The sequence below is a fragment of the Phoca vitulina genome, unplaced genomic scaffold (genome assembly GCF_004348235.1).
Source record: "Phoca vitulina isolate PV1807 unplaced genomic scaffold, GSC_HSeal_1.0 scaffold8, whole genome shotgun sequence".
NCBI lineage: Eukaryota > Metazoa > Chordata > Mammalia > Carnivora > Phocidae > Phoca > Phoca vitulina.
The window spans coordinates 46,746,435-46,761,931 of NW_022589711.1; the positions used below are offsets into that span (position 1 = coordinate 46,746,435).

Genomic DNA, 15,497 nt, shown 5'->3' on the forward strand with positions numbered 1-15,497 from the left:
AGTGGGGGCTCCCTGCGCCTCAAGTGGCTGGTCCCTGCCCCTGCGGACTTCAGGGCTGCTTCCGCGGCCCCTCCCCCCACCGGCTCTGCCCTCAGGTCTGGAAGCCCCCACTCGCCCCCTCTCCAGTGTGGAAGGGCAGGAACAGCAAGATGTGTCAGGGGAGGCGTAGAGCTGAAGCTGCGTGGTTCCTGGATCATGCGCGCTTAATTCTTACAAGGGTCTTCTGATAAAGCCCCATAAAATGTTGAAGATGGATTTTTATTAACATTTCTCAGCCTTCCATTCTCACAGCATACAGAGTGGGCTACAAGCCCCTTCAGGACCTGGCCCTTGCCTCGTAATTCTCTTGCCTCAAACCGCCTCACTCCTATGCCTCTGAAACCTTGAATTACCCCAAACGCCTTTCATCATGCTGTCCCCTCTGTTGGGAACGCCCTGCTTCTCTTCTCTTCTGGCAAGTGCTTGGATGCAGGTCAGATATCTCCCCTTCCAGGGAGCCCTCCATGACTGCTATCAAAGTGGCTTAGGGCTTCTGTGCCCATTCACAGCCCCTGTGTCTGCCTCTGTCAGTGCTCTTACTGCTGCTGGGGTCCCTTCCATTCTCCTCATTTTCCCCTCTGCCCATGGAGAGGAGAGAGCCACCTCCCAAGCTCCCCCCTGCCGCACCACTGCAGAAGCGAGGGAACACTTTGGTCCCCACCTCACTGGCATCCTATATCTGCTCCTCCCCATGGGAGTGGGAGGCCAGTCTGATTGGTCAAATCTGGGGCCACATTTCATTGGTGAACAGGGCCCAGATTTGAAAGGCAACTTATCTGTAACTGGGTGACAAGGCCAGCTCGTCATTGTCTCTCTTGATTCCAGCTCCTCATCCAAGGGTCTTTGGGAGAAGTGAACTCTTAGATTCAGAAGTCAGACACTATGGGCCTTACTTCAACCTCTGACCTCAGCTGCCTTCCCCACTACAGCTCTTACACCCTTGTCCAGGTATTAATACACAAGCTGGCACATTGTTTCCCATCCTTAAATATACTCCCTCAGTCAGAAACCTGGAGGAGAGGAAGGAAGATGGAATCTTGAACCTCAAACTTCCACATTGATTTAAAATTGTTTGTGCAGGATATACTCTACTGTGTAGGTCAGAGGACTTGTTAGCATGACTCCCAGAGACATCTGAGAAATGACCCCTATTCTGGTTCCCAGCCCTGAACTCAAGAGTGCTCTAGAATTGGTCTGTACTCACCCTGAAAGTCTGAGGGTGGTGGCTGAGTTCATTTCTGTCGGAATGGCCTGTGATCATATTTTTACACTGTAAAACTCTGAGATTGGTGAGGTGTACCTGGCGCAGGTGAGGTGGTCTTGGGCATGCATACAGTTGCTCCAGGCATGGATGGGCAGGTAGATGGGTAGATCAATGGGTGGGTGGATGGGTGGATAAATGGCTAGATCAATAGGTAAGGGGGTAGGTGGATAGATGGTTGGGGGAATGATAGATCATTGGATAGATTAATCAATAGACCGTGTGGCCTGAAGGGAGACATTCATGGTTCTAGAAGGTCTGATATGACCCTCACTCATTCACACATTCTCATCTACAACTGTGGACTCCTTGGTAAAATCTTTATGCCAGAATCTTCCCCTCTGTCTATTTTAGAAAATGTTCCTAGTCTCACTGCCATATATCCTGACTGTACTGACAGTTTTGAAACTCTGTCTGAATGATCCAGTGACATCTTTGTCTCATTTTTCTGACAACTGTACTTGCTACCGACCTTTGTCCTTATGCAAGTTGTATACAACATCTCCTACGTGCCATCTCAGATCCTCTCTGTCGCACCTGTCTCTGGGGCCAAGGCCACCTGTTTCGTCTCAGCCACCCCTGCAGGGACCAGTTCTGCTGGGCTCCAGCCAGTTTCACGCACACAGGTTGCTGCTTGCTGCAGAGCTTGTTGGTACTCACATAGTGCAAATCACAAGTGTGGGCAGGAGTGAGGTTGGGAGATGCTTTATGTCTCCTGGCTAACCTTTGACTGTGGGAAACAAAAACCAGTGGATAATTCTCATCCTTTCCTCCCTCTGCAAGAAGGTCTTGAGATGCAGGTGTCTCTACAGACTCTCAGAAAGGGGCCTTTGAGATGAAGCGTTCAGCTGCCCCTGACCCTAAGCGGTTGCTAAGTCAATGCCGTCTCTCTCCCTGCCTCACTCCCATTTTCTCTCGCTCCTGCTTCCCTGGGTGCACCCTCAGGAAAGCAGTAGCACATAAACTTCTGCTTTCTGGGGATCCCAGGCTAAGATCTGATGACTGCTGTACTGGTTACTATTACAATTTATACGTTATGATTGGGTGAAACACAAGAGTTTTTTGGACTTAATTAGATTATTCAGTGTGTTTAGTATCTGCCTCCCACACTAGGCTGTGAGCCATTCACTGAGGTATCCCCAACACTGAGTGGAATGCTGGAAATCTTTACCCCATTCTCCTCTTACTCTTTTCTGTAACATTAATAATGTCGGGGAAGTTCTTATCTTGGATACTTGAATCTTCTGCTGTGTAAGGTTTTCAGAGTCAATACCATCATTTTCAGAGGGGTTACTTTTCTTTAGCTTGTTATGCAGAATTCAAAAGAACAAAACGCAGAATCATTAAAGGCTTCTGTGGTAGGCTGAAAAGTGGTACCCCAAAAGATAGCCACATCCCAATCCTTCAGGCTCTTGAGATGAGGTATCTTGGATTGTGTGTGTGGAACCTAAATGCACTCACACGTATCCTTAGGAGTGAGGCAGAGGCTGACATCACACACACAGAGGAGAGAGGGTGTGACCATGGAGCAAAGAGATTTGACGATGTTGGCCATGAAGATGTGAGTGATGTGGCCACAGGACAAAGACTGCCCACAGCCACCAGAAGCTGGAGAAGGCAAGGATAGAATTCTCCCCAGTAATCAGAGCCCCTGGAGGCAGCAGAGGCCTGCTAACACCTTGATTTCAGTGACACTGATTTTGGATGTCTGGCCTCCAGAACTCTGAGGATACATTTCAGAAACTTAGAGCAGTTTCTTCTTGAAAAGGGACCTCAGAGATCACCAACCTTAGCTTTCATGAATACAGTCACTTTATGTTGTTACTATTTCCCACATGCCTATTGAGTTGGTTTAAGTTGTTTCTAATAATGTTTGTAAGTCTGGTGTTTAACTCAAATGGTGCATGAGCAGTCACCATAAACTTTACCTCATTTTCTAGGAGAGAACGAGATCCAACTAGCCCCTCATCATGACCTTCCCCTCCCACTGGCTTTAAGCCTGTTCCATTCAGCAGGCCAGCACTCCTCAACATGGGGCCCAAGGATGGCCTGCGTGGAATCGCTGAAGCACTCATTAAAAATGTCTAGTCCAGGGGCGCCTGCGGTGACTCAGTCAGTTAAGCGTCTGCCTTCAGCTCAGGTCATGATCCCAGGGTCCTGGGATTGAGTCTGGCATCAGGCTCCCTGCTCAGCAGGGAGTCTGCTTCTCCCGCTCCCTGCCCACTGCTCGTGCTCTCTCTCTCTAATAAATAAATAAAATCTTAAAAAAAAAAAAAAAAGTCAAGTCCAGGACTCTGCTCCAAACCTACTGAATAAAAAAAATCTATGGATGAGGTGCAGAAATCTGCACTTTTAACAAGCCTCCCACGTGAGTCTCCACACACCAGCTTAAGAACGTCTACTACAGAAGAAAGGGGTCACAATGGACTGGCTCAGCGGGGAAACTATCAACGCTGGGGCAGGTGCTGAACTTACCGGGGGGCGGAGGGGGGACCTGCATGCTTGTGATGAATGCCACCCTGAGCTCATCAAGGAACCAAAATCGTCCTATCCCCTCATGAGTTCCTACTGTAAAACAGCTGCAAACATGTCCCCAGAGCTGGGGCCCACAAAAGCTTTTGAGAACATGAGTCACCATTACATATTTCACAGTAATTTAACTTTTTAATTAAAAGACTTTCCCTAAACAATAATAGCTTGCAAATGCATGTGCCCTTTGATCTCATAATTCCACTTCTGGAAATTTATCCTACAGATAGACTTTATGCTTGTACATATGTACAAGATTATTCACCGCAGAACTGATTATAATAGCAAAACACGGGAAATGATCCAAATGTCATCATTGTGGAACTGATGAAATAAATTATACCACTTTCATACAGTGAAAAATAATGAGGAAACTGTATATGTATTGATATGGAAATGTCTCCAATGGGAAAAGCAAGGTGCAGAACACATGTATAATATACTACCTTTTATGTATAAAAAGGGAGTAATAGGAACCCACATTCCTATTTACTTGTATATTCATAAAGAAATGCTGGAGGTATATATAAGAACAATGGTTACCTCTGGGGTAGGGGATGAATGTATGAGGAACAAGGATGGGAGGGGGAATTTTCACAATATATATATATGATTATCCTTTGGGGTTTAGAACCATGTGAGTGTATTATTTATTCAAAAAATAAATAATACAATAAAATTTAAAACAACCATTTATTGTGGCCTTCAGAACAAGCAACCTGGTCTGATTCTCTACACCTACAAGTCTTGATGTCCGTGTGGCACTCTCCAAACTGGATGCATGTTGCAGAGCCCATAGCCATTCCAGGGGTTACCCTGATGAGATGGGTGTTCCAGACCAGAAGGCAGATTTCCGTTGTCCAAACCAGCAGGGGGAGGACAGGTCTCTGAGTTTCTTACTGAGGGGAACCAGCATCATGAAGGTTCTGGGATTTGGATCCATTATGCCCTGGACAGCTCCAACAGAGGAGGGTCCTTGGGCTGCCTACTAATGAGTACTCAGCACGTCAGTACTGAGACATCAGCTGTTCCCGACTCACAAGGGAGGAGTGGTGGTAGCGATCCCGAGTGGCGAAGTCTGCGTTCTCCTGGGTGAGCTGAGTCATCTCCATGTCAACCCTAGCCAGGGACGGCGCCAAAATTATCTGCTCTTGGGGAGATCTCAAGCTCCTTCGGTGAGAGAAACACAGAGGCGGTCAGAACGAAAGACAAAGTGCTGAACAGTGGGGATGAGTCTGCCCGGGGATAGAGTAATGCTTTGCACAAGTGTCATTGTGCTTATTACTTTGTACTTCTTATTTAACACGTATTTAAATAACTGTGGAACACTATATGTATAATAGTTTATGAACCCAAACTATAAAAAATAAATATCAAATAAAATAAGGAGAGAGAGTGATACTTACCTCTCTTTAGTAGAAACATATAAAACTGTACCCACCCAATAAGAGACAACCCACAAAGATAACCTTCCAAATGGTGTCATGTTGGGGCTCTACAGCTTTTCTTTGATTTCCTGTCAGATGAAATAATGGAACGGAGAGGCTGGAAAACTGAGAAGAGGAGAAAGAGAAACTTTCTCTTTGGTTCTTTGGAAAGAACGCTGACTGAAGAATGATTTCCGGGGCTGAGGTTTACATAGGAAGCAGCTACGAGGGGAACTGCAAAGGCTTTTGACACTAAACTGGCCTGAAGACAATGTGGACTCCATTGTCACTGATGTGGATTCCATTGTCACCGAAGTGTCTCCATACAGTTGGAGTGAGAATAAACTGGTAAAGAAAAATGTCTGGGAGACAAGAGGAAAGTGCTAGAGGCAGAACGCAGTAAGGAAGATGGAGAGTCACCGGCCTGCCACTAATCAGCCCCATGGCCCCAGGCCAGCTCTTCACCTCCCCTGCCTTGTTTTCTCATCTTTGCAGGTCCCCTTCAGTTCCCTCAGTCTGTGGTAGGTCCTTAAATCACCTCAGCCATGGATTTCCTCCTTAAAATTTTACTCAGAAAGAATCATCTTCTTTGTGAGTAGTAATGTTCCATTCTTTAAAGAATATATTTGACAACTATCTTAAAAAGGTAGCAATCTAACGTTCTAAACTTGTGGAACCTCAGTAGAAAGCTCTAGTTGCCTCTGGCAAAATGTGCTGTTATAGAAGTTTAGATCACAGGACTAAGGCTTGCAGCCACTTGCTGAAAACATACCTAAATTAGATAGATGGAGGTCTTCTGAGAAATGAGTGAACTTCTATAAAGGTTGAATCTTCAAGAAGTAAGGTTAAGAGGCGACATTCAGTCAACATACGAGTGTTTTTGCCAATGAATTATTTTTGTTAATGCTTTTTTTTTCCTTTTTTTTTTAGGTGAAACCATAGTATTCTTCCGAGTTCAGGGAAACACTATGCTTCACTTTTAGACTAGAATGGCCTGAGAATTCTCACCTGGGCAATTGTTAGGACTTCTGGAAAGAAAGCCCTCTCAAGGTCAGGCTTCATTTCACATAATTCTGGGAATTGTATGTGTAACACAAGAAGCAACATACCCAAGTTCCTTTGCCCAAACACATTCTACAACATTCTTCTACTTTGGTTTTGAAGAGCATCTGGGACTATAGTCGGGGAAGTGGCGGGGCGGGGGGTGGGGGACAACAAACCTTTCGACACTACAAAACAACAATTTCTACTTTTAAGTGAACCATCCTTTCTTGGTCCTTTCACTCTCCTGAATAACCACCACAGGATCTCACCCAGTAGGCACGTGAGGCCAGCAAGTGTGATGTTGAGACTTAGCGGAGGCCTCCACCACCCACTTCACAAGCCCACAGAGCTATGAATAGTGTGCACTGGGTCCTATTCCAACCAAAGCACTATCCTTCTCTAACAATAATCTCCTCTGAAGACATTGTTTTCTCTAAATAGTATTATGGTGACCTCAGACGTGAAATTCCTGGACTTCAAGTGCAACTTAAGGAGTAGTGACCTCCTAGGGTCATTTATAGGCTTTAAAACCAGAGATGCCTAAAAATATTCCTGTGAATCAGAGAAGGCCAAGTATTCTCAACCACACACCACTTGCAGCTCCAGATTCTGTAGGCAGCTTCTACACAGAATCTATGTCCACTCAGCCTCTACTTTTCCTCAGGACCAGGTGGTAGAAGAGAGGGAGCAAGGCTGGTGTGTTGTGACTTAAGTCACCCAACCTGGTGCCCCAGACTGGAAGAGAGGCCGAGGGGCAACCCACCCCCTCCTATCGCTGCACAAAGGACAACAGCCCAGCTTCCAGGCAGAAGACAGGGGTTCTCCCCTCCACACCAGCTCCTCCCAGCCCTCTCCCTGGTGGTTTCCAGAGCCCCTGCTCCTTTTTGTTCATCATCCTAGGCTCTAGCACCAAGGTTTCATTTCTTCTGTCAAGTTGAACAGATTAGTGCTACAAAGAGCTGTCTTTAAAAGGATTCTTCGGAGGGAGGAATGGGGAGTTATTGTTTAGTGGGTATAGACTTTCTGTTTTGCAAGATAGAGAGTTCTGGAGATGGATGGTGGTGATGGTTGCACAATGATGTGAATGTATTTAATGCCACTGAACTGTACAGGGGTTACGAAGTTTAAGTGGCTAGGTTTAAGTGAACTGTGGGTGGGAACCTGACATTTGACGGTTAAGATGGTTAAGATGGCTAAGATGGGGGGTGCCTGGGTGTCTCAGTCAGCTAAACATCTGATTCTTGATCTTAGCTCAGGTCTTGATCTCAGGGTAGTGAGTTCAAGCCCCGCACTGGGCGTGGAGCCTACTTAAAAAAATGGTTAAGATGATAAGGTTTTTATGATACGTTTATTTTATCACAATAAAGAAAAATGGAAAGAAAAAAAAAGAGGATTCTGAATTTACATTTGGGATCCATGGGAAACGCTCCCATCATCCATTAGCAATGTCAGGGCACAGAAGGTGGCAATATTGGTAAGGGCAACCCAAACATCTCTAGTTTCAGAAACAAACCAACAAAATGAAACCAAATAAACACTTGGTTGGGTTCTGCCTGGATTTTCCCAGCCCACAGCCCTGGTTCCTCACTGGTACTAAAAGGGGAGGGAAGTGATTTTCCAGAGTCCTGAGGCCTTCAAAGTCAAGGAAGCATTGTACCGGAAGGGTGGAGGAGGAAGAGGAAAGAGATGAGAGCACTCCTGAAATCTTACCTTCTCCATGAGGCCTCCTCCTACTTCTCCCTTTCCCTGTGTATTTGAACACGGAGGGCCCACAGAAATCCTCTAGAATCTCTGCTGTGTTTCTGTACTTGACCTCTGCACTTTCACCAATACAATCACATCAACCACCTCTGATTTGAGATGACAGAAGGGGTGGCCTTGAGGCCCTAATCTTGTGTATGGTTGGGTATTGATGCTCGTGTGTCTTAGACTGGGAACTCACTGACTCAGCACCCAGCAATCAGATTCTAGATAAAGCCTCTGTTCATGATTCCTGAGGGTATGAAGGCAAGACGGGAGCCAGAGGAAGCTTCTGCTGAGCTGACACCGGGCGTGGGGTTGGGGGGCTGGGTGGTGGAAGGCAGTGAGGAACAGAGTCTGAGTGTCACTGAGGTTGTCAACTGTCAGGTTCCCACCCACAGTTCACTTAAACCTAGCCAGGGACTGGACACCCTGACTACCTCCCACGGCCCCAGATTAGCACAGACCTGCAGGAGGGGATCAGAAGGGACTTCATCCACCTGAAGAAGCTGAAGCTGGAGGCTAATCCTGCAGGGAAAAAATATACATAAATATTAATAAAGGCTCTACGTCCAGAAGCCCAGTTTTAATAGTGTGAATAAACACTCCCTGACACACACACAGAATTAGCACAAAATCTTTCTTTCCTTTTTCAGTTTAAACTTCATTTATTGGAAAGACTCTGACAGCAACCTACTAAGGACTTTGTACCCATATATAGCTTTCAAAAATTTCTAAAATCCAAAATCCCAAGAAAGAAACTAAATACAGTGCTATAGAGGAAAAAGCAGAGAAATAAATTTGCCAACTTCGGTCTTAGGAATCTAAAAATTTTTTGACAATTTTTTTCCTGTTAGTTTCAAATTGATAATATGTTAAATACATGCTATAAAATCCCCTACTAGACCATTCACTCTTTAAGCATAGAAAGGATGTCTTTTTCATCTTGGAACACTCACAGTACAATACCCACAGGATCTGGCACTGAGGATGTTTCTTTAGGTGTTAAGTGAATCACTTAGCTCAATATATAGCCATGTGAGAGCTGAAGTTTGAAGTGAGATTGTCGTGATACTGGCCAAATAGCCTGACATCGGACACACTGATTAGTATAGGACTTATCAACTTTTTTTTTTTAATCCATCCCTCCTTTGGTGCGGGTTTTAAAAAAAATCTCACATAGGGCGCCTGGGTGGCTCAGATGGTTAAGCGTCTGCCTTCGGCTCAGGTCATGATCCCAGGGTCCTGGGATCGAGTCCCGCCTCGGGCTCCCTCTCTCTCTCTCTCTGCCTCTGCCTCTCTGTCTCTCTGACTCTCATGAATAAATAGATAAAACATTAAAAAAAAAAATCTCACATAATAAATTATATATAACTTTAGGAAATCAAATCAAATGTAGTTTTTAGAAAATGCTTCTCCAAACGGAGGAGCAAGATGGTGGAGGAGTAGGAGACTTAAATTTCGTCTGGTCCCAGGAATTCAGCTAGTTATCAAACCATTCTGAACACCTACGAACTCAACAGGAGATCGAAGAAAAGAATAGCAACAACTCTCTGAACAGAAAAGCGACCACTTTCTGGAAGGTAGGACGTGCAGAGAAGCGAATCTGAGGCGATATTGGGGAGGATAGACGGCGGGGGAGGGGCCTCCAACGGCCGCTTCTGGCAAGTGATAGAGCCCCGGAGCACAAAATCGGAACTTTTAGAAGTCGGCTCCGCTGAGGGACGTCACTCCAGTGGCTAAGCGGGGGGTGGAACCCTCGTGGGACAGTGTGGTCTCAGGAGCCTCAGGGTCACAAAAAGACCGGGGGTGCCTGAGTGCGGCAGAGCTCCCAGGTATCGGAGCGGGGAAACCGGCTGCAGAGACGGAGCCCAGGCGCGGGCTCTCAGCTCGGGGTTGCCATAAACCCTGATCCGCAGCACAGTCGGGCCACTGCTCCTCCAGCAGGGACCCAACAAGCGACAGATCCGGGGAGACTCCCCTTCCTCCCCCGGGAGGAGCGGCGCAGGAGTGCACCACACGGATCTGCTGGGTTTGGAGACTCCACACGGGGTCGTGCGCCAGAGATAGAAACGCTCTGTCACAGGCCGGGTGAGCACAGAGTGTGGCCGGAGACTGGGGAGACGGGAGTGATTGACTGCTTTTCTCTGGGGGCTCACTGAGCAGTGGGGCCCTGAGTTCTCGGCTCCTCCGAGGCAGAGATTGGGAGGCCGCCGTTTTCACTCTCGTCCTCCAAGCTGTACGGACAGCTTGCAGGGAACAAAAGCTCCTGAGAGCAAACCCGAGCAGATAACTTAGCCCTGACTGGCAAGGGCGGGGCAATTCCGCCTCCGGCAAAGACGTTTGGGAACCACGGCAACAGGCCCCTCCCCCAGAAGATCAGCGAGAACAGCCAGCCAAGACCAAGTTTACCGATCAATGAGAACGGCAGAACTCCAGTGCTAGGGGAATACTGCACATAGAATCCATGGCTTTTTTTACCATGATTCTTTAGTCTTTCAAAGTTAATTTTTTTAATTTTCTTTTTCTATTTTTTTAAAATTTTTCTTTTTCCCTTTTCCAACCATCTTATCAATCCCTTTTTATAAAATCTTTTTTATTTTTCATTTTTAGAGTTATATTCTATCCCTTCATTGTAGTTAACCTTATTTTTTGTATATATATAAGTTGTTCTCTCTTTAAAATTTTAGGATATGGTTTCTTCTAACAGACCAAAATATACCCTAAATCTCTAGTGTATAGCTTTGTTCTAGTCTCCTGCCTGATCATATTCTCTCCCTTTTTTTTTTAATTTCTCTCCTTTCTTTTTCAACCAACTTCTTATCTTATCAATTCCTTTTATAAAATCTTTTATAATTTTCATCTTACAGTCATATTCCATCCCTTCATCATATTTACCCTTATTTTTGTACATATATAAGTTTTTCTTACTTTAAAATTTTGGGAGGCAGTTTCTTCTAACAGACCAAAATACGCCCAAAATCTAATGTGTGGCACTGATCTATTCACCAGCCTGATCATGTTTGATGATATTCCTTTTTTTTCTTTTTTCTTTCTTTCCCTTTCTTTTCCCCCAGGTTTCAGGTCTCTTCTGATTTGTTTAGTGAATATTTTTCTGGGATTGTTGTTACCCTACTACCATTTTGTTCTCTCATTCATCTATTCTCCTCTGGACAAAATGACAAGACAGAAAAACTCACCTCAAAAAAGAGAAAAAGAGGCAGTACCGACTGCCAGGGACCTAATCAATATGGACATTAGTAAGATGTCGGAACTAGAGTTCAGAATGACGATTATAAAGATACTAGCTGGGCTTGAAAAAGCATGGAAGAGACTAGAGAAACCCTCTCTGGAGAAATAAAAGAACTAAAATCTAACCAAGTCGAAACAAAAAAGGCTATTAATGGGGTGCAATCAAAAATGGAGGCTCTAACTGCTAGGATAAATGAGGCAGAAGAGAGAATTAGTGATATAGAAGACCAAATGATGGAGAATAAAGAAGCTGAGAAAAAGAGATAAACAACTACTGGATCACGAGGGCAGAATTTGAGATAAGTGATACCATAAGACGAAACAATATTAGAATAATTGGGATCCCAGAAGAAGAAGAAAGAGAGAGAGGGGCAGAAGGTATATTGGAGCAAATTATAGCAGAGAACTTCCCTAATTTGGGGAAGGAAACAGGCATCACAATCCAGGAGGCACAGAGAACCCCCCTCAAAATCAATAAAAATAGGTCAACACCCTGACATCTAATAGTAAAACTTACAAGTCTCAGAGACAAAGAGAAAATCCTGAAAGCAGCTCGGGACAAGAGGTCTGTAACCTACAAGGGTAGAAACATTAGACTGGCAGCAGACCTATCCACAGAGACCTGGTAGGCCAGAAAGGACTGGCATGATATATTCAGAGCACTAAACAAGAAAAATATGCAGCCAAGAATACTATATCCAGCTAGGCTGTCATTGATAATAGAAGGAAAAATAAAAAGCTTCCAGACAAACAAAAATTAAAAGAATTTGCAAACACCAAACCAGCCCTATAAGAAATACTGAAAGGGGTCCTCTAAGCAAAGAGAGAGCCTAAAAGTAACAAAGACCAGAAAGGAATAGAGACAATATACAGTATCAGTCACCTTACAGGCAATACAATGGCACTAAATTCATATCTTTGAATAGTTACCCTGAATGTAAATGGGCTAAATGCCCCAGTCAAAAGACACAGGGTAACAGTTTGGGTAGAAAAACAAGACCCATTGATATGCTGCCTGCAAGAGACTCATTTTAGACCCAAAGACACCTCCAAATTGAAAGTGAGGGGGTGGAAAACCATTTACCTTGCTAATGGACATCAAAAGAAAGCTGGGGTGGCAATCCTTATATCAGACAATAGATTTTAAACCAAAGACTATAATAAGAGATGAGGAAGGACACTATATCCTACTTAAAGGGTCTATCCAACAAGAAGATTTAACAATTGTAAATATCTATGCCCCTAACATGGGAGCAGCCAATTATATAAGCCAATTAATAACAAAATCAAAGAAACACGTTGACAACAATACAATAATAGTAGAGGACTTTAACACCCCCCTCACTGAAATGGACAGATCATCTAAGCAAAAGATCAACAAGGAAATAAAGGCTTTAAATGACACACTGGACTAAACGGACTTCACAGATATATTCAGAACATTCCATCCCAAAGCAACAGAATACACATTCTTCTCTAGTGCCCATGGAACATTCTCCAGAATAGATCACATCCTAGGTCACAAGTCAGGTCTCCACTGATACCAAAAGATTGGGACCATTCCCTGCATATTTTCGGACCACAATGCTTTGAAACTAGAGCTCAATCACAAGAGGAAAGTTGGAAAGAACTCAAATACATGGAGGCTAAAGAGCATCCTACTAAAGAATGCTTGGGTCAACCAGGAAATTAAAGAAGAATTAAAAAAAATTCATGGAAACAAATGAAAATGAAAACACAACTGTTCAAAATATTTGGGATTCAGCAAGGCAGTCCTATGAGGAAAGTATATAGTAACACAAGCCTTTCTCAAGAAACAAGAAAGGTCTCAAATACACAACCTAATCCTACACCTAAAGGAGCTGGAGGAAGAACAGCACATAAAGCCTAAACCCAGCAGGAGAAGAGAAATAACAAAGATCAGAGCAGAAATCAATGAAAAAGAAACCAAAAGAACAGTAGAACAGATCAATGAAACTAGCAGCTGGTTCTTTGAAAGAATTAATAAGATTGATAAACCCCTGGCCAGACTTATCAAAAAGATGGCTTCCCAGGGGAATTCTACCAAACATTTAAAGAAGAATTAATACCTATTCTTTTGAAACTGTTCCAAAAAATAGAAATGGAAGGAAAACTTCCAAACTCGTTTTATGAGGCCACCATTACCTTGATCCCCAAACCAAAGACCCCATCAAAAAGGAGAATTACAGACCAATATCCCTGATGAACATGGATGCAAAAATTCTCACCAAAATACTAGCCAATAGGATCCAACAGTACATTAAAAGGATTATTCACCACGACCAAGTGGGATTTATTCCTGGGCTGCAAAAGGTTGGTTCAACATCTGCAAATCAATCAACGTGATACAATACATTAATAAAAGAAAGAACAAGAACCATATGATCCTCTCAATAGATGCAGAAAAAGCATTTGACAAAGTACAGCATCCTTTCTTGATTAAAACTCTTCAGAGTGTAGGGATAGAGGGTACATACCTCAATATCATAAAAGCCATCTATGAAAAACCCACAGTGAATATCATTGTCAATGGGGAAAAACTAAGAGCTTTTCCCCTAAGGTCAGGAACACGGCAGGGATGTCCACTATCACCACTGCTATTCAACATAGTATTAGAAGTCCTAGCCACAGCAATCAGACAACAAAAAGAAATAAAAGTCATCCGAATCGGCAAAGAAGAAGTCAAACTCTTATTCTTTGCAGATGATATGATACTTTATGTGGAAAACCCAAAAGACTCCACCGCAAAACTGCTAGAACTCATACAGGAATTCAGTAAAGTGGCAGGATATAAAATCAACGCACAGAAATCAGTTGCATTTCTATACACCAACAACAAGACAGAAGAAAGAGAAATTAAGGAGTCGATCCCATTTACAATTGCACCCAAAACCATAAGATACCTAGGAATAAATCTAACCAAAGAGGCGAATCTGTACTCAGAAAACTATAGAATACTCATGAAAGAAATTGGGGAAGACGCAAAGAAATGGAAAAACATTCCATGCTCATGGATTGGAAGAACAAATATTGTGAAGATGTCCATGCTACCTAGAGCAATCTACACATTCAATGCAATCCCTATCAAAATACCATCAACTTTTTTCACAGAGCTGGAACAAATAATCCTAAAATTTGTATGGAACCAGAAAAGACCTCGAATGGCCAGAGGAATGTTGAAAAAGAAAAGCAAAGCTGGTGGCATCACAATCCGGACTTCCAGCTCCATTACAAAGCTGTTATCATCAAGACAGTATGGTACTGGCACAAAAACAGACACATAGATCAATGGAACAGAATAGAGAGCCCAGAAATGGACCCTCAACTCTACGGTCAACTAATCTTCGACAAAGCAGGAAAGAAAGTCCAATGGAAAAAAGACAGTCTCTTCAACATATGGTGTTAGGAAAATTGGACAGCCACATGCAGAAGAATGAAACTGGACCATTTCCTTACACCACACACAAAAATAGACTCAAAATGGATGAAAGACCTAAATGTGAGACAGGAATCCATCAAAATCCTAGAGGAGAACACAGGCAGCAACCTCTTTGACCTCAGCTGTAGCAGCTTCTTCTTAGACACATCGCCCAAGGTAAGGGAAGCAAGGGCAAAAATGAACTATTGGGACTTCATCAAGATAAAAAGCTTTTGCACAGGGGGCACCTGGGTGGCTCAGTCGTTGGGCGTCTGCCTTCGACTTAGGTCATGGTCCCGGGGTCCTGGGATCGAGCCCTGCATTGGGCTCCCTGCTCAGCGGGAGGCCTGCTTCTCCCTCTCCCACTCTCCCTGCTTGTGTTCCCTCTCTCGCTATCTGTCAAAAAAAAAAAAAAAGCTTTTGCACAGCAAAGGAAACAGTCAACAAAACCAAAAGACAACTGACAGAATGGGAGAAGATATTTGCAAATGACATATCAGATAAAGGGCTAGTATCCAAAATCTATAAAGAACTTATCAAACTCAACACCCAAAGAACAAATAACCTAATCAAGAAATGGGCAGAAGACATGAACAGACGTTTTTCCAAAGAAGACATCCAAATGGCCAACAGACACATGAAAAAGTGCTCACCATCACTCAGCATCAGGGAAATCCAAATCAAAACCTCAGTGAGATACCATCTCACACCAGTCAGAATGGTTAAAATTAACAAGTGAGGAAACGACACATGTTGGCGAGGATGC

General features: G+C 43.9%; 1 protein-coding gene across 1 annotated transcript in view; it reads right to left on the bottom strand.

Annotated features, from left to right (window-relative positions):
* Positions 1–4,508: 4,508 nt before the first annotated feature.
* SLC12A8 (solute carrier family 12 member 8) overlaps positions 4,509–15,497 on the bottom strand; it is a 125,679-nt gene continuing 114,690 nt past the window's right edge. The window contains exons 12-13 of the mRNA XM_032406254.1: positions 8,508–8,568; positions 4,509–4,999 (exon numbers count right to left, since the gene is read on the bottom strand). Of these exons, the coding sequence (XP_032262145.1) occupies positions 4,837–4,999; positions 8,508–8,568 (224 nt within the window). The 3' untranslated portion in view covers positions 4,509–4,836. The remainder of the gene's footprint in view (positions 5,000–8,507; positions 8,569–15,497) is intronic.